The 25,117-nt window shown below is 37.2% G+C and overlaps 1 protein-coding gene across 6 annotated transcripts in view; it reads right to left on the reverse strand.

The window, feature by feature from the left end:
* ASAP1 (ArfGAP with SH3 domain, ankyrin repeat and PH domain 1) overlaps positions 1–25,117 on the reverse strand; it is a 161,226-nt gene that overhangs the window by 19,243 nt on the left and 116,866 nt on the right. For all 6 annotated transcript variants that reach the window (XM_075085825.1, XM_075085821.1, XM_075085823.1 and 3 more), the window contains 9 exons: positions 22,150–22,313; positions 20,451–20,584; positions 19,272–19,363; positions 18,298–18,484; positions 15,173–15,258; positions 13,063–13,178; positions 10,657–10,724; positions 8,091–8,198; positions 6,524–6,752 (listed from right to left, as the gene is read on the reverse strand). In XM_075085825.1, coding sequence (XP_074941926.1) covers positions 6,524–6,752; positions 8,091–8,198; positions 10,657–10,724; positions 13,063–13,178; positions 15,173–15,258; positions 18,298–18,484; positions 19,272–19,363; positions 20,451–20,584; positions 22,150–22,313 — 1,184 coding nt within the window. The remainder of the gene's footprint in view (positions 1–6,523; positions 6,753–8,090; positions 8,199–10,656; positions 10,725–13,062; positions 13,179–15,172; positions 15,259–18,297; positions 18,485–19,271; positions 19,364–20,450; positions 20,585–22,149; positions 22,314–25,117) is intronic.

Genomic DNA, 25,117 nt, shown 5'->3' on the forward strand with positions numbered 1-25,117 from the left:
TTGCATGGAAGGAATAAATACAAATTTAGAAGTCATACACTGATGATTAGATGGCTGAAATACAAAATAACTTCCAAATAAACAGCAAAGAAAGGAAAATCTCAAAACGTCTTTTCAGAAAGGTATAAAGTCTCATCACGCTTTGAATAAAGCGAATGTGAGAAATATTCTGGAATCTGAATGTTTATGGAAACAGCTGGTGGAATAATATAGATCTGATGATGTACGAAGTATCGGTAAAATTATTATAAAATGCTTTGTATTATATATATATACACGCACACAAACACACAAAATCTCAGAAAATTCTTCCACTGTATTTTCATCTATGCAAGCCTAGCCAGATACTTCTAAGTAATAATCACAGCAGTTATTTTTCTAGAGCAAAGATATTTTGTGATTCTAACCAGGCAGCAAGCAACCCAGCAACTTCTCCACGGACATCTTAATGACGATTTCTCACGCAGTTGTGAAGTTCACATTTCATGTAAATTATTTTCCTCACACAAGCAAAAAGAAGAAATAATCTTGACCTAGATTTTTTTTTAAATTTTGCTTCCGTTGGGCTCTCTTTTCTTCAGCTAGAGGGGAGTGGTTGCTTTCAGCAAAGCTGTTGTCATCTTTCATCAATTTTTCTTATTACAAGGATCATGCTTGTAATAGACCAAATGATCTCAAATTTATTGTACTAAGGTAGATAACTGGAAAAGATCTGCAATGAACAGTGCCTTGCCCTTCAGCTTTTGTGCTGTTAGTATAGTATCTATTAATTTGTGTACTTGTGAAACCATGCAAAGCTCTTACCATCCACGCAAGAAATGGTGGGTTTAGAGCGTAAAAACCTCATATTTGTATTTATTTTTTACCACTTAATCTGAGATATGGATTAACCAGTGTTCCAGTTAATGGCAGAACGGGTACTGCAAAGGGAAGTAAGTTTATATTAAAAATAGTATTTCCGTTAACAAGTGTTGTTATACTTATTTTTAAGGTTCTTATGAGTGACATTTTTGCAGAGATGTTACTAAAAGCCTTCTTCAGTTTGTCTTACTTCAGATCACATATCTTCAGTACTAAAAATAAGACCTTAAAGACAAAATTATCACAATCACTCTGAACAAGGAAAGCTAAGAAGATACATCGATTCAACATTAGTATCTGAAGTATATTCTATAATTAATGCTTAAAAAGTCCTGTTTAAAAAAAAGCCAGAATTTATATTAAATAATGTTGTATTTTGGGTTGATGCACAAATATAAAAATCCATATGAAATCAATAGTTGTCAGCCTTTCCTTCCTATTATGACACTAAAAAGAAAAGTGAGTTTGAGTGAGATAACTGGCATGATTTAACCAAAGTGTACAACACACTTATAAGAATATTTAAAAAATTAAGTCTTTAAGCATATGCAAGAGCTGTAGCATCCTGAAAGCATTCAAAATAAACAGAAAAAACAGGATGAGCTCAAAGGCTTAGGTAACAGAAATGAGATTAAATACAACAGTATATACAGCATTAAAATTCTAGACTAAGAAAGCATTTGTACTTTAAATTAGGGACTCTGGCTGAAAATGGTAGTAGAGCCTACTTGTGTAACTTCTATGTGTATATATATATATAGAGCTTATCCTGATAAGCTATAGTAGGATGCAATTATGAAAAAGTAAATAAAATGAAAGGATGCTTTGATGTAGTATTTCCAGCAGAAACAGCATGGTCTTAATGCTGTCCCTATAATTCCAGTCATTTGTATTTAAGAAAGCTGATTTAAGACAGCAAAGGTACAGAGAAGGGCTAGTATGATGAAAGGACAACTTAAATGATAAATGATAGGGGAATGAAAATACACTTCTATCAGAAAAGGTGAAACATGCTTGGTTTGTTCAGCCTAACAAAACACAAGGAGACGTGTATGACTGCTCTCCAGGTCGTACCTTGATACGGACAGCAACGACAGAGAAATCACCAAAGCTAAATGACAATGTTGATACATGAACAAAGTAATTCAGTAGACTCGAGAAGATTTCTAATCCTGTGAGCAACGAAGTCAGACAGCTTCTGGAAGTTACTAGTAAATGCAAATAAGCTCACTTGGTTAGAAATTGAGTCTGACCAAGGCAAGAAGCGGGCCATGGACATATGACATGGTGTCTGCAGCAGCAGTGGACTGGAACCACAAAGGAAGCGCCTTTGGGTTTATGTACCCAACATTAGAGCTGCAAAAGACTAAAACATGCAAAACTTATAAGTATTAAAGATCCAAATGTAACTTCATGACACAAAATTGATCCTTCACCTTTGTGTTTATCCCATGTGAGAGAAATAGGCAGAACCATTAAAAATCATTTAGCTTTCAGCTAAAATGAAGGAAACCTGCCTTAGATTGCCCAACACTTCTACAAAACTAATTAGCAACACTGCCCTCATTTGGATTTGCAATTAAGATTGTGCAAAACTTTAGCTACTGTGCTCAGTCATGCAACTACTGAAATGTTGGGGGGGTGGGTGGGTTGCTGGGGGTTTTGTTTATGGATTTTGGTTTTTGTTCTGTTTTGTTGTGATGTGTGGTTTTTTTTTTTTTAAAAGCTTCTTGTAAAACAACAGGCAGAAGACCTGCTAGATATCTGGAGCCATACTGGAGGTGTAAGCTGGAAAGTCTAAAGGAAGATGATTTTCAGAATGTTACAGACTAAAGACTTGACTGACAACACACCGTATCCACTAAAAGCATGGGCAAGAGTGGTGTGCATTAGGTAAATTTCTCTAAACTTACCTTCTTTCCCCAACACAAAGTTCAGACTTGATGGCTTCCGCGCCACAGTGGCATCTCAGCAAACACCATGGAACCTTGCTATCAAGGAACTTTAGCGGCAAACGAAGCCAGCTTACAGAGGGCTAAAGGGAGGTGGTTTTGTTCAAATTTACAACATGATTTGGAAAAGAGTTTGTCCTGGTTTCAGCTGGGATAGAGTTAATTTTCTTCATAGTAGCTAGTGTGGGGCTGTGTTTTGGATTTGTACTAAAATCAGTGTTGATAATGTGGAGATGTTTTAGTTGTTGCTAAGTAGCGCTTATGCTAGTCAAGGACTTCTCCAGCTCCCCGTGCTCTGCCAGGGGCACAAGAAGCTGGGAGGGGTCACAGCTGGCACAGCTGACCCCAACTGACCAAAGGGATATTCCACACCATATGACATCATACTCAGCATATAAAGCTGGGGGAAGAAGGAGGGAGAGGTGTGACGTTCAGAGTGATGACATTTTTTTTCCCAAGTAACCATTACACGTGATGGAGCCCTGCTTTCCTGGAGATGGCTGAACACCCGCCTGCCCATGGGAAGTGGTGCATAAATTCCTTGTTTTGCTTTGCTTGTGTGTGTGGCTTTTGCTTTACCTGTTAAACTGTCCTTATCTCAACCCATGAGTTTCCTCACTTTTACTCTTCTCATTCTCTATCCTGTCCCACCGGGGGGGGAAGTGAGCGAGCGGCTGCGTGGGGCTGACTTGCTGACTGGGGCTAAACCACGACAAGTTTTATCTCTATGTCTCAAAGGATATAAAACATTATGAAACTTTAAAAGCCTCTGCCTCCTAACATACAGATCCCACCAGCTACCCACTCCCTACAGTCTGTCTCCATGTTCTAGCAGGGTCCTGTGGTATCCAATGGGGCCTCTCAGAAAGCAGGGACAAAGATCAGAATACATTTCGGGGCAGAAGGTAAGCTTAAATTTAATTACGGATTCAATGCTTTTCTTACTCTTGCTCTTTAGGGAAGGTAGCACAAAATATAATACTGTGTTTTCATATAATCTTACGTCGAATAGGTAGCTATTATAAAGAATTTACCTAACAAAAAAAAGCATTTGATAAGTAAGCTTATATGGTAAACTTTGATGTAAGGGATATACTCCATTATTACTAATCTCAAAAGAGCAGATAAATTCTAAAGGATTGTTTTCTTCTACAGAAACAAAATTATCTCAGACTTTCAAAATTAAGATGTGTCACCAGAGTCTTATGGAAGTGGAGAGTCTCTACTGCTTCTTCTTTTAAACAATCTGTTTGGGAGCTGGAAGGGGAGGGAGGTAACAAGGTGCACCACAATTTATAATGAAGCACACGTGCATCTGCAGTGATGCTTCTAGACTGACTTCTCCACACTGATGAATGTTCTAGGCATTTGTCACTTTGTTCCCCTGTAATTTTGAGTCTGTTAAGTTATTCCTATAACACAGGCATGTATTTAATGGAAACGTCTAAAACTGATTAAATGCTTTACAATATTATTACAACCAAAACACCCCACATCACTTACAGACTGTAAAATTTTGGCATGTTTGAAGCAGAGAAGCCTAGTGACTTTAATGTAACGCAGTAACAGTCAACCTCTCACTCAGACTTACACTGTGAATCTGGCATTTTCCACTCTGATGAAATAGTTAATGTTACTATTACCATTAGAAGGCAACAGTGCTCTGTATTTCGTGATATTGTATTATTTTGTTGTAATATAAATAAGGAATTTTTTGCATAATCTTTGACATGAAAACACACAAGAACTCAACGCTTCACTTCTTTCCAAGTAGCTTTAGTGTTGATTCACTCATCTGGGAGTTTGCAGGAACACCTAGGAAAACGTCTAACATCTCTGAAACCTGAATACATACTTAGAATGAAACATGCAGGTAAATATTCACTTTCCTATAGAGAAAGACGATTTTCTGAAGAAGTCCATATGAGACCGACACTATATAATGACAAAGAAAAAACGTTCATTATAATCCATTGAAAGCTGACAACGCAGTGTACAGACAGATACAAGACAACCTCCTCAGCCGTCTCAGGCAAATGGGATTCATGATTAGTTTCCAAGTCTTGCAACTTTATGAGAGAACAACCTTATCCTAGGTTAGACTGAAAGAACACCTAAGCCAGTATTCTGTGTCTGACAATGGACAATCAGTAGCTGACTCTTAGACAAAGCATGTAAAAAGGATAGGGGAGAGGAAGGAAGAAGTTAGAATCGTGTAGCACCAACAGGAAGGTCAAAGTTACAAGGAATATAAATGAGCCCCCAGTGAAACCAATACAAACTTGGATTATGAAATCTCACGTGAAAAACGTATCCTCTGGCAAAATTGCTTTGCCTCTTAATGGAAAACAAACCTGTTCATTTTAAAAAAAAGAGAGCCAAGGGATTCCTTTGAAAGTTGCCAGTATATGGCAGAGACTGACAGTGGAACAGTAGTTCTTAAGCACAGCATCTGAACCATGTAAAAACAGACACCTGGTGCCAACACACTCTGTTCTGTCCCTTCTACTCTTTTTCGTTTAATGAGAGCATCTCTTTATTTTTTTTTGGAACCAAAGTTGAGGACACGGAGTATGAAGTTTTCGCAGTACTAACAAAAGGGAGCATGTGCATAACTGCTGAAGCCTTAGAGTATACTGTAGCCTTCATCACAACTCAAGTTTTCTCTAGCAAGTCTACCATAAAACCACAATTCGGCTATTTCCTAATTAAATATGTGAAAAAGGGAAGAGATGAAGGGGTTTTTTGTTGTTCTAAAAAGTAGATTTGCACAAAGTATAGTAAAGTAACAGGTTTTGTTCCATAAATATATCCTCTAAACTCAAAGTTTATAGCTATCTAGGTCAAAGAACCACCATCCACTACAGCTGCATGAGTAAATAAGTTCTCTTCCCTTTCAGGCACTACCAAGAGTGTCACTATTGTTATTAAGAAAAAGCATCGCATTCATTTCAGCTAAACGTAGACGGCAAAACTAATTGAACTGTAGCACAAACCCTCCTTATGGATAATTCTACACAAGCACAATGGTTGTTTGACTCAGGGAAGAATGGGTGATATTTAGTTTAGATCTTCAGTGCTTAAGTGACTTGTTAGCTATCTGGCAGTAGGCTTGGTATTTTCTCTGCCATTCTTTACACCCCTCTAGCACTCACCAAAATGGAAGAGGAGCATGTTTATGCACTGAGAGGGAAGGAATTTTAATCCCAACCTGCTTAACGCTTCACAGGTGATTCTGGTATTTTTCTTTTTCTACGCTCTCTGCAAGGAGAGGGAGTCTTCTTACACCTCTTCTCCTCCAAAGCTTTGTTTCTTCACTCTCTCTGCCAGACACTATGCAGGACATCATCCTATAGCACTACACACTATCAGCCTTTTTTTAACACATTTGTATTTTTGTGACTGTAAATGCTTAAAAATGCTTCTCCAAAATACAAGCAGAATTTCTAAATAAAATTCACCAATTTTTTAGCAGAGTATTGCTTTATTTTTACACCCCTTCATGTACACTGTTACGAATGAGTCCATCACAAACTGTGTGCCTGTGTCCCCTTTTTTCTTCCAAGTTTTGAACATGAGTGTACCATATTACCGCAGCACTGTTATAAGAAACACATGCTACGTCTTGAAACATTGTAATGCACCTGCTTAAAGGAAGGACAATTGTGGAGAAACTACTGCTTGCAAACGTAGTCTGAAGACAGACTTACCTTTGCCAGCATTTCGAGGAGGAAGAGGAGGAGCATCTGCAGTTGGAGAGGTGGGTGAATCTGTGCTTGTGGAAGCAAAGATCTGATTGGTAAAAGCTCCATAGGAGAGTCTTTGCTTGTCTCTAGGAGTGCTAAATGCAGGATGAGTCATTTTGTCTTGGGGAGAAATGCTGGAAGAGTGACAAAAACTCTGGGGTCTTGGAGATCTTTCCTTTTTTATAGGACTAGGCTGTGAATAGAAAAAATATATATTATACAGCTGTCTAAATACCAAATATAATTAATGTTTGGGAAAGAACGTAACAGAACACATTCTAGTGAACATGCGCATAGTTTCTTTCTTTATTGGACATATTGGCTCATATTTGTCCCTTTCTCAAGGATCCAACCTGAACGATCCTCCCCTCTAACTGCAAAAAAAAAAAGTCCGTAGCATCAACAAACCATCATGTACACAAAGTTAGATTTATTCTTAAATCAGTAGATACACAATAATAATATACTAAAGAAAATGCTAATAAAGGCCTAGTAGTTTAGCCTATAAAACTAATTTTCATTTCAAATAGCTCTTTAGTCAGACCAGACAGTTATCCTCAAAGATCATGTTCACTATCCCACTGACGCATGTTAAAACTAAAATACCACTTCTGACACATCAGATTTATTGGTTGACTGAACTAGCAATATATTCAGTGGTACAGCTTTTTTAGATGTATATAATTGCTCTTGGAAGAAATTTTACACAGCAAATTTTTGACTGCTGTATATTAATAGCTGCATATGGAGCACGATCTGTTTCACTGCAGCTCTGGTTCAGGCAGGCTATTATCTCCAGTACAGCATTAGTCATACTCCTGAGGCTCCTCGTTCAGATAATCATCTTGTTCTCTACTGTCCTTGAGGATATGTAAATTATTTGGGTTTCTTTATTTTTCAGTCCCAAGTGTCACAGAAAATGAAAAGTTCACCACATTTCTTTCTACAGTACTCATATAAAATAGGAGAGGTGTATTCCAGAAACAGAGCGCAGAGTAGTTAACTGACTCGCTAAGTAGGACACTGAGACTAAGTTTTCACACGTTCTGGGATGGCAATTATCCTATGCCCTCAAGTTTTGTCTTTCCATTACTTCTTTTTTTAATCAGGAATAAAGTGCAAAGCACAGTTTTTGAAAAATAGAGTTAACTGATTAAACAACTAGATTTTTAATTAATTTATGGAAAAAATAAGTAAGTTGTGGATTTCCTCCAGCTAAAAATGAACACCCTACAATTCAGAAGGGATTAAAATGACTAAGTAATCTGCATTTACTGATTTATATTGTATTGTATGTCTTGTCAAAGCAAAACTTCTGAAACTCAAGTCCATAATAACTAGGTTGACAAAGTGTATTCAAAAAGCACTTTGGCAGTCTCTAATACAGGCCTCAAAAATAGCTTCCTTCCCCCGCCCCAAAAAAAAATGTAAGAAAAAAAAGGTTAAAGTGGGTCTCTAATTTCCATTCATTTCCACAGAACAGAAGTTTTGACAGTTTTTGTGCAAATTCATATCAGCAATTCATGCTTACCTTATCATCTAAGTCATCATCGCTTTCATCAATTTCTTCCTGCCGAAGATTCCACTCATACTCTACATGGACATGGGGGTTTAGCTTTCCTGCCTTGGCTTGAGAAAGCTGAAAGAAGTAACAATCCTTGTTAAAATAATTGCTGTTACTTTGGTGTCAGTAAAGTTACTTTTGTAACAGCAAACAATAAACTGAAATATTTAGAGGTTTAAAACTTTTCCAGACATTAAAAAGAAACAATTTCAGGACAATCACAGAAACATCCTTAATTTATATGAGGTCTAGAAAAACAGCTAAAATAGGGAAGTTAAATAGATGAGATTTTCTCAAAATGGTTAGAAGTTGCCATGTTTGGCAAGTACTTAAAAAGATGACATGAAGAGAAGGTATATGCACGAAAGCAGAATGCCCCTGAAGCCCTCCTTTCCAAAAAGGAAAGGCAAAACCTATTTACAAATTCTGGTACATACAGCTGTTACCCCCCCCAAATCACAATCCTTGTGCTGGAGTCAAAAAAGATTTATCATTTATTTAAATATTTCCCTCCCTCTCACTGAATGAGGCCAATGTGTCTTATGCACAACATTCCTCTGCTTTGCCAGCCCAAATAATGTATTTACATTCTTTAAAAATCTACTACTTCAATGATTAGCAAAAAAAGAAAGAAAATTGCAGTTCATGGTATTCAGAGGAGAAAAATTCTCCTTTTCAATGATCAGATTTCCTGCCATTATTTATTCCTTCACATCCTTTCAAATGTAGTCTACTTAGAACTAGTTGATTCAGGAGAGCCTTTAACCATCTTCCCAAAATAAAATACGGAAGAAAAAAAATATTTTCAATCTTTTATATAAATATTAATGAACCCACTTGAGCTGAAATTGAATTTAACTACACAGTTAAGATTCCAGCTGTGTAACAGAAATTAGCTTAGTACATCTACCATACTGCAAACATCTAGATACTTATTTTGTAGTTTTTTTTATTACCCATGGTAAACACTCATATTTCTTTTTTACTCTTAACCTTATGTCATTGCCACTTTTGAGAGAAATACAGAAATAATTTTCCTCTTCAAAAATGAAAGAAGAGAAAAAGCATAAATGGTCTATTATAGTTAACTGACATAATCAGTGAGGTATTAGCAGAATTTCAATGATAAAAATTGAAAAGATTAACTGCTAGGTAAGTTCTCTGATAACATCCGCTTGTTTTTCTTTGTTCTACAGCACAATCAGTTGGTCCACATTAATGGCAGATGTTACTTTATTAAATATACACTGTGAAGAAAAAAGCAATCCATACCAAATGGTGTGTTGTAGAGCTGATCTGTTCTTCAGCTGACAGAATACTCAAAACACTGGAAACAGTACTTACACAGCAGACATGGGAGTAACTGAGAAATCAGGGAGAGCACCACCTTATCAACCATAGCAAAATGTTGACTTGCATCCCCAGAAATATGGAAAATTATTCTGATTTGTGAAGGACAAGCTCTCTTGATTATGCAATGATTAATTAATACATGGCAAGAACTTTAAACTGGCAAAGAAATGGTATTAAAATTACCAGCTGCAGAGAAAAAGTAGATACCTCCTTGGATCATCAAAATGAGGCAAGAGTTCTGAGACACAAAATTAAGCAGCAAGCGACAACTGTTTTGTAAATTCTTCTGGTTTTGTCTTGAATGTAAAACTGCCACATTACTTAGACTTTTTAATCCCTTGATAGTACTTGAATTCACTTGTCTACTAAATGCATGCTGGTGAGAGGCACCTTAAAGGGCTACGAATAAACAAGCTTGTTGGTCTCACCTGGAATCCCTATTCCTGGCTAAGTGCTTCAGAGGAGTACCTGGGAAAACCCTTTAATTCTAACACCTTTATTTCTTGAATGCCAATAATTTTCTTGAGTGGTGCCTGTTAACATCACTCACACATTCTCAGAATTCCAGAAAGTTTTTGCTCTGGTCAAGTTCAATAGACAAAGTCCCACAAAAGCTGGTGTTTCACACTTTTTAATAGCCTAACTTCCAGACATTAGACGTTACACTTTTGCTTCTTTCTCCTTTGAGGAGGTTTAATTTCAAGCTGTTTCAATTCTCCTTGTAAGATGACTTTCACCACCTCTGAACTATCTGTCCCATTAAATAAACTGGAAAAAGCCAAAGCAGGAAAACAAAGGTCCAGACCTAAAAGGTCTTGACAGACTTCATTATTTCAGGGGTTGTTCCATATGTCTCTAAGAGGAACCGTCGAGGTGAATAAAGCCCAGATGTCCTAGAATGGTGCATTAAGTGGTACCGATGAACAGGTGGACTGGCCCTCCAGTATTTAAGGTCTTCAAATACACTGGTTAAAATTACTACTACCAACACAGCAACTTAAACTGTTACAAAGACTGTTGTGTTTTGAAGTTAGAAAATATTCACCTACAGTAGAGCCTTCAGATCAGCACACAGCCAGCTGGCAGTGATACCAAGTTTGAGATACAGTCGTAATGATATCTTAAGTAGATCACATATTTAAAGAAGTAAACAACTCCCCCTGCCCTGCCCAGTTCTTACCAGTTCCTCACACTGTACAGCTTTCACCCTTTTTGCTGTGTCCAGAGCCGTCTCTCCAGCTTGGTTTACTACAAAATTAACCATAAAAAAGAGCGCAATTCTTTGAGATGTCTGAAGAATCAGTTCATTAAGTTTCACTATTTTTAGCAGAGTTCACTTCTAGAAGTGACCAAAAATGTCTATTTACTCTATAGCAGCTGCAACTCTTAAGATTCCAATCTATGTGCTCATGCATTTCATGTATCATCAGGTTCTTTCTGAACAGCAGCATCTGCTGGGACAGTTCCCAAACCCCTCCTAACCACCCTAGCAGAGAATATAAAGAAATGTAGTCATTTCAATCTCCACTCAACTCTTTTGCCAGTAAAACTCTTACAGGAATAAGCAGGAAAAGCAAGCACACAGGGTAAGATAGCTTACAAAAGAAAACTATTCCAAGATTGAAAAAAAAAACCAAACACGGGGGGGGGGGGTAGGAAAGATTTGATCCAAGCAGGTTTTACTTTCTTTAATATGTAGCAGTTTGAAAGCTGAACCTGAAGACAGAAGTCCCGCTCTAAAATGACATTTGACCAAGAAAAATTTTAAAACTTTCTAGCTATTTCATCTTTATAAAGGCCATAAAACATTTTACATGTTACAATAATGCCTGATCAGAAAGAAGGTGATATCTGAGCACTCTTGAAGGTCCTCTGGCACAACACCTAATGGGATCCTTCCTAGATGCTCAGTAGCAAGTCTCAGGAAACAAAATCAACCCCTGTACCTCAACCTTATGTGTCAAACCTCAGGTAAAATTTATTCTTACAGTATAGCTGTAAATGCCGTGGAACTGGAACAGAGTGTGCTCTACATCATACCCAGATTGTAAAGCACTTCTGTGATTAGGAACCGAAGAGAGTCAAACTGAGATCTCATAAGCAAATATGTCTATGTGTAATATTGCATATAGAATGCAAGTCATGAACTCTAGAAAATACAAAGCAGTCATCTCGAAAGGCCTACGAATTTGAAAGAATTAAGATCCCTAGAAGAAAAGCTCCTTATGGAAAGTTCTCTCTGAGATAGTTCAGGAGTTTTAATATGAAAAGGAATAAAAATATAGTATTTCCTAACTGAAGTTAACACACATCTAGCTTAAGAGACTATAAATTCCAAACTTTCAACCTTTAAGTATAAACCTGATGTTGCAAGGCCTAAAGAAGATACGCGGTTCCTATGTGAGAACATTTTAAAAAAAAAAAATTTAAAAAAAAAAGACCCAAAAAGGTAAGAACACTCTTCTGGCACCTACCTAGGAGAGTGTTCAATGGAAAGGACCGGTAAACATGCTTAGGCTTGTTCAGATAGCCTCCCATTTCCTTAATTAGGGACATATCTCAAAAAAAAAAGTCACAGCAAATTCTTTGACTTATGGTAATCTTAGAACATATTCTAAGGATGTATGAAACGGTCAAGAAAGCCAGTGACTTCTGCCACTGAGCTATAAACTTACATTTATGCAACAGTTTTTATTACTGGGCAGTGGAGGAAAATGATGGCGATGAGGAAAGAGGAAGAAATAAAAGTTCATACTCTTCAGTTTGCACCAACTGTTCAGAAAGATTCCTTCCTATACCAAGAACTGACAGAATTCAAATGTTTTCTAGACATGCTGATGACACTTAGCACCTGAGCCTGACAAGCTGGATTCATGGAATACCTTCCCAACTCTCAAAACAAGGCAGAGAAAGGAGAGCGTCTAGTAAGTGAGAGATTATCCTAAGTGTGAGCAAACAGTTCAGAGATTCTGTTTTTAATTACACTTTTGCTAAGCCATAATGAAAAATGTACTGATGTAGGTACAGCAAGAATTATAGCTATCTCACACAGGTGGATGGCAAACAGAAGAATAAAGGCAGCTGAGAAAGCTAATCCCTTCCCTAATCAGCCTCAGCAGTAGCTAGGGCACACTGGGTGATGCCGCAGTGCCAGCTGAGATTCATATTGAAGGAATAATCAACTGTTGTGTACACAAAGCCCCCATACATCTAGAGTGGAATTAACATGAGCAGCCATTTTAAGCATTAAAACATACATGTACTAGATGTATTTTACAATATAAACAACAAACCTAAATTCCAGGACATTTAGAATCATCAGAAATAAAACTCTGAATAGCAGCTAAGGTTTACCATTAGTATTAGAAAACTTTTGTCACTATTATCTTCTAAGAATTTAAGTTCTATTTCTTAACTGAATGCTTCCTTTAAGCTTGTTGGTGGTAAAGTCTTCATCTTTCTAATACAGTTTTACTTTTCCTTTTAAAAGTTCACTTAACACAGTGGGACATAAATAAAAGTGGTTAAAATAATGGATTGAAATTATAGGAAATCTTTATCTCCTAGTTTTAAGTAATGAACTTACCTACATCAATAGTTGGCTTCCCCCTCAAAAGCAATTTCAAACACTCAGGCTTATTATACATACTGCAGTAGTGTAGAACTGTATTACCCAATGCTGTTTGCTTATCCAGGTTTCCACTAAACGCAAAAGAAAAAACATTCAAGAAGAGCATTGTATGCTGTGCTATTCATCTCAGGTCTAGCATCCCCATAAATAATAAATGCATAAATACTTTACTGGACAAATGTGAAGTAGAAGGTGAAAGAAATAATTTTTAAATTAAACATTACTTTCAAAGACTATTAAGAATAGTTCCGAGCATACTGGAAATTCCTGAGCTGTGGTTGAAAAGGTCTGAGCATCTACAGATGTTCATTCAGAGGGTGAAAAAAAAAAGTGAAACCCAAGGATTCAAACCTAACGCTTCATAAGGTCATGCCAGTTGTTTTCCACCTGCCACTTAACTGGAATTTCTTTTTCAAAGATCCTAAATTAGCCCAATAAAAATAATTTTGATACAGTTAGAATAGGTTAATAAACCCCACACATTTAAGGGACTACGAAGAAGGTGGCTGTGAGGATGCACAAGAATCAGAAAAAGGAATATGAGGATATGCACTGAGTTAGAGAAAGACAAGCCGTGAGAAGGGGTTCACAAGGCTTTTAAACTGTACTTCCTTCAGTTTTCAATTTCTAAAACAAGGTTTCTCAAAGTTACTGGCACATTGGGATCAATATAATACATTCATAAAAATGAAAAGAAAATCTCAGAAGATGACAGCTTTTCTTCCACTCAGCATTACCCGCACTGAACAGTAAGTGCAGAGCCCATATGGTTGTAAAGATGCTCTTATATTTGAGATTGAGAAAAATACAGACAGCTGTCAGAAACACGTAAAAGATGATAGTTGTCTGAAGAAATTATGAAGCTTCATAACTAAGCAAAATCACTTCAAATAACTGTTCAAAACAACAAATCCTTCGATAATGCTCAAAATAATAATTTGGCCTTTTAAAATGGTTTTCATTATGACCTCAAGCAGCTTGTAATTATTAGTAGCTTTATTATTATTTTTTACTTTAATATCACTCCTACAACAGTCGGCACTCCATTTAACGTGAGGGAGTAGCGGCAGAATAAAGATTAAGTGAAGGTTACACAGCTAGTCCACATAGCCCAAGAGATGGTGTCAGGAACATGGATTTTAGGTCTGTGCTATTACCGGAAGACCCAACTTCGCCTCTAACACACTACATAAACTATGAGAGAGGGGAAGGAAAAGAAATAAGTATTCGCTGACTGCGTTGCAGTAGCAGGTGTGACTCGCTTTGCTGAGGGGAAAAAACAAAAATCAAAAAATCCTCCCCCCACCACCTCAAGCACGTTGCGATGAGTCTCCTGTGTTTCCCCAACCCTCCTCTCTCATCGTTCCACCATCTGACACAGCAAGTGATTGCTGCTTCTTTCACTTAACAGCATACTTAGAAGTAGACTGGTATTTATCTCATTTAATGACTACCTATATTGTGAAATACGTAAAAATAATGTTGTACCACGACACTATTTGATTAAAAAAAAAAGTTTTCATTAAGGTTTTTCCCTTCTGTGAACACATCTCTTGACAGAAAGGAATAGCTCAGCCAATAAACCAGATGTTGAAAATTGCTAGTTAAAAGGATTATGCTCTCACTAGCTTTAATGCAGTTTATTAATTATTACGACACCCTTTTCAAAGACAATCTAACTTCTACTCATAATTTTCTGAGAAAGATCCTTGTTTTCTGCTCTCACAATTTCTTTGCATGCGTCCTGGATTTAGAACAGTTACTTAACATCCCTCCTCTACCTGAACTATTTGTTTGCATTGTTTCATATTGTCATGTGTTCTAAATCAATGCTCTCTTTTGCTCTACATAGTTTTCCTTTCATCATATTTTTATATAATTGCTTTTCATGTTGTTAATCTACACTTCTTTCCCTCTCCTCATTAGAGGCACAAAGGTTAACTCTTTTGAAACATATCTAAGAACAATAATTTTAAGTGATGAGCAAACATTGTCAAAAGCACTACAAGGACAGCTTTGAACATAATTTTCATGCACAATGTAATGAAAAATGAGCAATCCATACCAGTTTTGTACAAGGAAGTCAACCAGATGGAGAGAGGTTTGGTCAGCAGTCCGGACTGCTAAATGAAGTGCTGTTTCACCTGGCTCCTAAACACATGTAAATAGAAGTTAGGTTTTTGTGTCTTATTTCTGCAAACGTTACATCAGACCTACCGAGATATATGTCACTCACTCTTTTACAACAAGCCCTTCAGCAGAAAAATATTATTAGAAAGTTATTGCCTTTCTGATCTCTAAAAGACACACAGTGTGCTTCAAAGGAAAGAGCATCACACTTTCTGACATCACAGCTTTCTCAAAACCTGTCTTCCCTTTTTCCCAGCTATATGGAACAATCCTGAGGAGCGTTTAACCATTTTGGCTACTAGTAACTAAAAAGGATCCTATCAAGGAATACTGAGCGAGTTTACAGTACCTGTTACTTTATAGAATCACAAAACCATTAAGGTTGGAAAAAATCTCTAAGATCTTCAAGTCCAAATGTCAACCCAACACCACCGTGCCTCCTAAATCATGTCCCAAAGTGCCACATCTGCACATTTTTTGAACACCTCCAGGGATGGCGACTCCAACACCTCCCTGGGCAGCCTGTTCCAATGCCTGACCACTCTTTCAGTGAAGACATTTTCCCTCATATCCAATCTAAGCCTCCCCTGACACAGCTTGAGGCCGTTTCCTCTCATCCTATCACAGGTGACTTGGCAGAAGAGACCAACCCCCACCTCACTACAACCTCCTTTCAGGTAGTTGTAGAGAGCGATAAGGTCTCCCCTCAGCTTTATCTCCTCCAGGTTAAACAAACCCAGTTCCCTCAGCCACTCCTCGTAAGACTTGTACTCCAGACCCTTCACCAGCTTCGTTGCCCTAAATGGCACTTATGACAATTTATGACACTTTGGTGAGCACTAAGCATAGACACACCACTATTTCCTACAAAACCAGGGAAAAAATCCACAAAAATCATAGTCCTACATACATTAAATCTCTTACCAAATCACAGAATGATTGAAGTTTGAAAAGACCTGTGGAGGCCATCTGGTCCAACCTCCCTACATTAAATCTCTTACCAAATCACAGAATGATTGAAGTTTGAAAAGACCTGTGGAGTCCATCTGGTCCAACCTCCCTACCCAAGCAGAACCACCTAGAGCTAGTTGTCCAGGACCATGTCCAGAGTCCAGATGGCTTTTTGAATATCTCCAAGGATGGTGACTCCACAAGCTCCCTGGGCAGCTTGTCAGTGCTTGGTCACCCACACAATAAAAAAAATTAAAAAGTTTCCCGATGTTCAGAGGGAATCTCCTGTGTTTCAGTTTGTGCCCATTGCCTCTGGTCCTGTCACTGGGCACCAATGAAAGGACTCTGGCTCCGTCTTCTCTGCAGCCCCCCTTCAGGTATTTATATACATTGGTAAGATCCCCTTGTGTCTTCTCTTCTCCAGGTTGAATAGCCCCAGTTCTCTCAGCCTTTCCTCATTCATCAGGTACTCCAGACTCTTAAACATCTTTGTGTCCCTTTGTTGCACTCTCTCAGTATGTCCAAGAGTCTCTTGTACTGAGGAGCCCAGAACTGGACACAACACTCCAGCTGTGGCCTTGCCAGTGCTGAGTAGAGGGAAAGGATCACCTCCCTCAACCTGCTGGCAATACTTTATCTAGTGCAGCCTGGAATACTGTTGGCCTTCTTCACCATAAGGGCACGTTGCTGGTCATGTTCAACTTGGTATCCACCTGGACCCCCAGGTCTTTTTCTGCAAAGCCGCTTTCCAGCTGGGTGGTTCCCAACATATACTGGCGCTTGAGGTTGTTCCTCCCCAGATACAGAATTTCTCCTTGTTGAACTTATACTGAATCATACTTTGTTTTGTATATGGATAACATATGCATTAATGCATTTAAATGAAAATATAAATGCTGTTTAATTCAGTTTAAAAGTTGCATAAGAAATTAATCTAAACCCAGACTTTATTAACTCCTATTGATCATAAAGGGGATTTTTAAAAAAGGATATTACAGTATATATATTTAGAACTGAAGACACAACTATTTTAAAAAAAATATTACTTTATTAAACATCAGAGAATTAACAGCAGAGAATGCTGCTGTAAATGTCCTAACTGCAGACTACATTTCAATTGGTGTTCAAACCTTTCTAGGTATCACTGACTGCAACAGCTGAGAACCGCTAAGGAGCTAATTCTGTGGTAACTGCTATGGATGACAAATATGGAACGTTTACCTGGTAGTTAGAGAATATGTAATGTGTTTCCACGATAAGCACTCTGTGATATCTCAAGTGCTGAGACTATATTGAACTTATTCCCTGCACTTGACACAGAAAAGCACTCTGTCCTTTGCCAAGCTAGCTATTTTCATAAAACTTGTTGAAAACATTCTGAGATCTCTCCAAGTTACAATCAAAAGCAATAGGAGAAAACACTGCCAACCAAGTGGCTACACAACATCAATTATCTATAAGAACAGGTTATGGTGCTTTTGAGCAACATTTGTACATGGATACTTGAGATCAACCAGGATTGATTTTTCTGAGAAACTGTTACTGACTTCCGAAGGAAGATCAAGTGTTCAGAACCTTGTTAAAAAGAAATTAATAATAAAAAAAATCTCTTCCTGGTTGAAAGAAATCATACTTCTGAAAATGTTTCATCAGAAGCTGTGAAAGCATCATACTCACTCTTTCCGCATTTAGAGTAAACTGAAACTTGTATGCAGTCAATAATGTGTTCCTTCAGAAACGACTTTAAAAGCAGGTATGATACTGTCTATGATATCAGATGACCCTGGGTTATCAAGTCAAGCTCTCTCTCTTTGGACCTTTTCCTAAAAGAAACCTACTGCAGAACAGGTGCTTTTCAACTTTATATAGTTGTACCTAGAGCAGCACATGACTGCATTTCACTCTCCTTTAGACCAACTGATGACAACAGATAAAAGTCATCTTTTCCCTCCCCACAAGGATGCCACATTAAGGAAAAGAAGAAAAACCCCACCATTTTCATCTGTTATTTCTATTGTTTTAGCACCTAAGGTAGCAGCCCCGGGTCCTGGCCATTTTACGAATACACATTATTTAAAACACTCTGCTTCGTTTACCTGATAAGCTTACCTGTCCAGGCTCCAACAGTGGCTCCATTAGCTCTACCCCCTCTGCATAGACTTGAATTAGTGCAAGTAAATCCCTGGATTTGACAGCCTCAAGTAATTCATTCAGTTTAGCTGCTGCAGACGCACAAGTCTTCCTAGAGAACTTATGATCTACATATTTAGCAGTGATAAATTCTTTACGTGCAGTCCTGTGGGGTGTGAAAATAGAGCTTGGTTTAGAAATTTTGAGAAAAATGGGTCAATGATTTAAATTTAAAATCACCTTGCCTAACTCAGGAGCTAGGAAGGGAAGAGGAAAACTATCAGATAAAGACTGTTGTTTATTATAATGCATGTCTTTCTTGCAAACAAATCCCAAATAAGGTACATATTCAATTTTATATTGCCTTCTTGTTACATACAAAAATTACTCTGACTCTGGGGACTAAGACCAAAGGAAAAACAGGCCTGATTTCTCATTGAAACATATCTACTTGTTAAAAACAGTATAAGCATAAAAACATGCTAAAATAGGACAAAAGAGAAAAATACTAAGTCAGCTAGAAAACAGCATAATACAGTAAAAGGTCTTCTGTGGCAAAACCGTATCTGTTACACTTTCTGTGCAACTCCTACACCAGGGAAAAGAAGGAAAAGCTCACCACCATCTCAAGCCACTACCTGAAGCTAATGTCACTTAGTCCCACTGTGTTTATCACTTGAGGGTACACTACAAAACTCAAAACCATTCAAGATTCAAAATAATGAATGTTGAAACCCAAACTTAAGAGTCTTCTACACAGAGAAGCTGAGGTAGCGAAAATGTGACTACATGACAGAAGACTGAACTTCTAAGAAACTCCACAGTTTGAGTAAAAAACACCAGTCTTCTGCCATCTTAGCCTTCCTCTGGCTTGGTTACTGTTTAAGAAATTTTACATCACATATATATTCCACAGTAAACAATGTTAAAGAATTAAGAGATTCAAAACTTACATATCACTTGATGGACTGGGTTTAGGTGAAGGACTAGGTAAATTCCCTTCCATAATATCATTAAAACTAGTATTTCCTACATTCTTGGCCAGCTGCAAGAAGAAAAAAGAAAAAAAAAAAAGAGGGTGGGGGATTTTTTTTGGGGTCTAACAGCAATCTAAAAGTTGGACTATTAATGTGCGTTTTCCACACTATTAATATAAGATGGAACACACAAGATTGCAAAATTAAAGCACGATGATTACACTTAAATATAAAGCAATTAAAAATATTTAAGCGTGAATCCTGTCATCCCAGAACTTGTACAACACGCTTCACAGTCACGGCTAATTATTTGTCTTTCAGGACAATCTGCCTCCAGTATAAAAACAGAGTGAGGAACCAGCAGCGGGAACATTGGAACAGTGGTAGGACATTGATCAGGAATTTACTTTTGGAAAGAAGCTCAGACCTACTGGAAAGTCTTGCTTAGTAAAATTTTATTTAAATTAATAATAACTTTGCAAACAACTCAAGATTTCAAGAAGAGTACTAGTGCTAATGTTAAACCTCTACAGAAACCCGGAACTGCCTTTTGTCTTTTTTCAGTGTTCCCATACAAAATTTTGGTGATAACTGTCTTCTCAGACCAAACACAGCTGGGGAGATAAACCTGCTGTAACTGGGAGTTTTTTGTGTTTTTCTCTTCCCGTGTTTTCCAGTAGTCTTACACACATCAAATCCCTTTCATAACTTCAATGTTACAGGGTTTTTTCCATCAAATTAAGAGATTCATCCAACATTTTTCTATCAAAATTAGCAATGAGCATATTTTCACTTGTCGAGTTCAATCAGCTTTCATTTTTTTCTATCACATGAGAATTTTAGACTGTCCTGATTTAAGGTCAAGATCAGCTAATAACAGGCAACATTCTGATGGCACTAATCACAACAGATGTCAATATGCATTCTGCAAAACCTCAGGAAATGAACATGAGAAGTGACAAGTGGTCAAAAGCATCAATAATACATTATAGTAAAAACCCTCCCCAGAAGACAGATATAAAAATATGAAGACAGCATGTTGCAAAACCCATACCTTGAAAAAAAATAACCATAAATTATACACCTGAAAGTTTCCTACATACAGGTCAAGATTTGACTTTAAAAAAAAAAAAAGTCCAAAATCAAGAAACTTACCAAGAGTTCAGACGTTCCTAATTTGTCTAATTCCAAAGACTGGATTCGAGAAATATGGACACCCATTTCTCTGTGTATTCCAGAACACTCAATGCAGGTTAAAATGCCCAAATTAGTTGATAGCCATGTTGGATCTGCAGAATTGAAAAACAAAATATTTAATCAAAGTCCAAGAAAAGGTTTTCAAAGGTGGTAAGAAATCCCAACGTATTCTGAAATGGTTCCTCATTTAATGTTTTAACAAATAGAAATAAATTAAGAATATTCCATACTTTTCTCCATAGTGCAGTGCAAATCTAACGACAGATTGCTACCAACAGAATTAAGTTTTTCAGATGTAGGGACAGTTCCAAAAGGCACTGAATTTAGACTTATAAATCCATACTGAATGACCATATTTGAATACATTTAGGATTTGTTTCTTGCAGAAAGAAGGTAAGGCTTTTGTCTCCCGTTTTTAAAAGGAACAGATCTCCTAAATTCCACTGTTGGCAACCTCTGAAGTTTTCATCTTTACTTCTTAAACTTTAAATTGTCTTTCTTCATAAAAGATTAACAATAGCATTTTCCAATATGTAAAATAGTCATATATTGTAGAAAATTTAAGGAATGCTGGCTAGCCCAGAAAAAAAAAATTTGCTGTCATGGAGATCGGCATGTAATATTCTAATAGATCTTATACTATGAATGCTACATAAGAAGCAAGACCAGTTTTTAAGGAAAAGAAAAAGCTCCAGACGTATTTTGTATACATAAACGTTTTCAAATTAAGCTCTTCCTTGCTCTTAAATAGTAACTGCTAAAGCCTTAAGTCAAGAGTTTTAAAGCAGCAAGATGGGGTGCAGGACTAAAGCTTTAAACTTCACTATAAATTAGAAGATGAATGAGAACTGTAATCCGAAGTTTCTGTAGCTTTACATGATGAAATAATGGAATGAACCAATTCCAGGATTTGACGTAATTATACTCCACTTCATATTTTTATCTAGGTGTTTCTTATTTAGATCAGTTCTGCATCAGTAAGCATCTTCAAGATACATACTGCCCACTCACTTCTAAATGACTGTCCCCTTCCTGAAGTGTCTCTTTAGATGTGAAAGCTGTAACAGCTGCTGACTACCCCATTGATTCAGCAGTTCTATGACAGGTTGACTCTTCTCAAGCTCTAAGCAACATACAACTGACCTGTAACTCTGTACTTCTGAAGATATAATCTGATAGGATTCCAAATCTGGGTCTCATTCTTTGCACAAGATTACTTATTCCACCTCAGAATATTTTTGGTACGCAATTCCAGTAGTCTCATGCCAAGAGAGAACCTCAGAGGAAGATCCTGGTCAGGTCAATTTTTCCACAATCATTGTCTAAGCATTACTCACTTCTACATAGTAGCATGCACAGGATCAGTGATGCCAAGCAACTTCCATTCAAGTGCAACAAGCGTCTAGAGACAGTGCAACAAGAACAGTTCAAACTCCAGAGGGGCTTGAACTGCTGGAAGTAAGCACAGACAACACACAGAAATATTTTAGTGAATTCAACTGAACTAACATATGAAAGTCATATTTGTTCTTTTAAAAACAGGTTGAAGACTGATCAACACATCACTTGGAAAATTAGTTTGCACTCTACAGACACCTCTTTAAAGAAATTACTTTGCTCCCAACAAGAAGTTGGTGACATTAATAAATGGAGATACCTGGTGAGCCACAATCACAACAGACTTCATTTCCGGGTAATCTCTGTATGTCATCAATAATGGCTTTTGTCAGATCCTCTAAACTGTTTTCCCCTGTGCTCTGCTCTCCACGGAATGCCATATTTAATGCTTCTTCTTTGCTGTTAGTCAATACCGATATCCATCTAGCACAAGATAAAGACCTTAATGAAGATCTGCATTTACAAATACAAGTTAATCTATAAACTGTAGAAAGCTTGCCAGGAACAAAATATTAGGGGAATACAGGGAAGGACTGTATTGTGGGAGGGACTGAGCGGGGGGAAAAGTGAGAGACAGAGGAAAGAGTTGAGAGAAGGTCAGTAAGAATGAGAAAAGACAAAGAGTCTTAATTCTATAGTCCCTTTGGTGAACAATTTTGAAGTCAAAGCAGTATAGTTGTCGGGTTCATCAAATAAGCAGAAGCTGTGGAAGAGAAAGGGTGTGATTAAGCTCCTGGAAATTTAACTACTTCGAAAATAGGTGCCTAAGATCTTCCTGAAGTCTCCCCCATTATTAAAGGGGAAAATTATAACCACTGATTTCTCCAGTGTGCTTCTCTCTCTTCATGGAGGAGACAGCAAGCACATTTTTGAACGTGTTGATGTCTAGCTGTCTTTCAAATGCTGGTCTCGGTGCACTAATCAGAGTCAGACTGTAATGTCCAAATTAATGAAAATTGCCATGGCAACAAATGGGGTGAGGCAGAGAAGCTGACAGGAGTAGCGATATTGATAGCCAACATAAAATTTTAAGAGCAACTGTTGACTGCAACAAATCAAGGCTCTTTAATGATATTTCAGGCACTAGTTCCCTCCCTCCCCCCAACCACTCCACAAGTTTTTGTTTACACAATAATGTTTTAATTAAAAACAAACCAAAAAAAACTCTCAGCAGCTGCTGCCCTACAGGTGGAAGAAGAGGGGAAAGGGGTTATACTAAGGACAAGCACATCATTGCAGATGCAGTGTGGCCTAATTCAGAAAAAGAGCCAGTTAAAAAAAAAACCCTCCGAGGTATTGCGATTTTAGATGTTTTCAGATCTACTGCAAATACATTTTTTTTTTTAAACACAAATATTTTAAATTGGCAGTGTCCTCAATCCATTTCCTATTTACAATATCACAATTATCTACAATCATCAATCTTCTGAAAGGTGCTAAAATGGCGATGGCCATCTACCCAGAGTAATACAACTTCAGATTGAAATTCATAACTTGTCACTAAAATAATAATGCAAAGATAAACATTAAAAGATTTCAGAGGGGAAATTATGTATATAATATTGCAATACAGATTCAGAGCCTGAATTGGTATATGGGCACTGTATAATATATACTTCATACACATACTTTTTTTTAAATTTTTATGGGCAGAGAATAATCTGTGAGCTTGTACTTAAAAGAAAATGCTTAAAAATTATTGAAAAATCAACATTAAATATAAAAGAGAAATTAAAAAGATTTGAAAACAAATTTGCTCCATAGTTCACATGCTGGAAACATATATTTACATGAATCACTCTCTCTTTCTCCCTCCCCTGACTATATGATACAATATAAGAATCCGCACTAGGTGGCATTCTTCTGCAATTTTTCTGATAAAATCCAATGTCGTTAACAAAATAAGAGGCAGCAGTGTCTTGCTTCTAAAATTATAATAATGTTGTGTTAAACATACAGCCTAAAATAAACATTAAACTCAGACAACATTTATTCTGACATTTGTTGACAATTTCAGCATTACAATATGATTAGTTTGTTAAAAATGCAGAACTGGAATAAAACTCGACTATGCAGTAACAATTTTAAAAATTGTTAGTTGCAATGAAAATAAACACGACATGACTGAGCCAGCTGTTACTTTGATACAGATTTCCATATTAAGAGTTTCTAAACTGCAAGAGCAGTAACTTATCTGGGTTGTGTTTCCTCCGCTAGAAGGAACCCACTGTCCAAGGCTGCGTGTCATTGGTGTCACCTGTGAGACAGCAGAGCAGGAGGCTCCACAGTGCCAGCTCTTCCCAGACACCAGCAGCAAGGCCCATTTAACACAGGCACAATAACAGACACATTCTTAATGACTAATGCCATTTATATAAGAAGCCCCCAGTTGGTCACCAGGCCTTCCTGCCAGGCTGTACGCTCAAATATAAACAAGTTGAATCAGTAAACATGGTATATTAATTCAGTTGTCAACAGCTTTTATAAACCTGTCTTATGACTGCTCTTCCTCTTCTTTTCTTACCTGCACTAGCCTTTTTTCCTGCCTTAAAAAAAATATTTTATATATATTAATATGTATTTTACTATATTAATATTTTTAATAGATTTGTTTTATTTCACCAGCTTCAAGCTAAGAGTAAAAAAGCTTCTGGTAACACTTTGTAGTGTTCTTTCAAATAATTTTTAAATTACACAAGTCTCACAGAATTGCTTTGCCTGCCGTCTAATACAGTAAGACAGGTTGTTCAATCTTCTACTACACTTTTTTTTGGTCTCAGCAGTTTCTCATGGTCCTTTAAGGCACTGTGTTTGCTTGAGATTCCCACCTTTGAAGTCATGACGCTAAACAAAAATCTGGCGTCATGGGTGACTTCTGGATCCAATGAAGGCAACAGAAGTATTCATTAACCCCAGATGGACCAGAGTCTCAGATTCCTCTTACTTTTCTTCAGTATTTCTAAGCAAATAAAAGCCCTCCCAGAATAACCAGGCTAATAGGTTTTTTTTTTGGTTTGCAATAAAAATTTATCTCTGTCTCTTGTGGCACTCCTATTGCAACATTGCTGTTTCCAGGTAAATGCATAAAGAGAATACTAGCATAGTAATTTTCAAACTTTCAGAAACAACTTTTCTGTATGGAACAAACAACAGGTAGTATCAAGACCTTCCAATTCAGTCTTTCCAAAGTAGAAAACGGCTGAAGACTGTTGCTAACTAGACTGAAG

The sequence above is a fragment of the Phalacrocorax aristotelis genome, chromosome 2 (genome assembly GCF_949628215.1).
Source record: "Phalacrocorax aristotelis chromosome 2, bGulAri2.1, whole genome shotgun sequence".
In the NCBI taxonomy this organism is placed as follows: domain Eukaryota; kingdom Metazoa; phylum Chordata; class Aves; order Suliformes; family Phalacrocoracidae; genus Phalacrocorax; species Phalacrocorax aristotelis.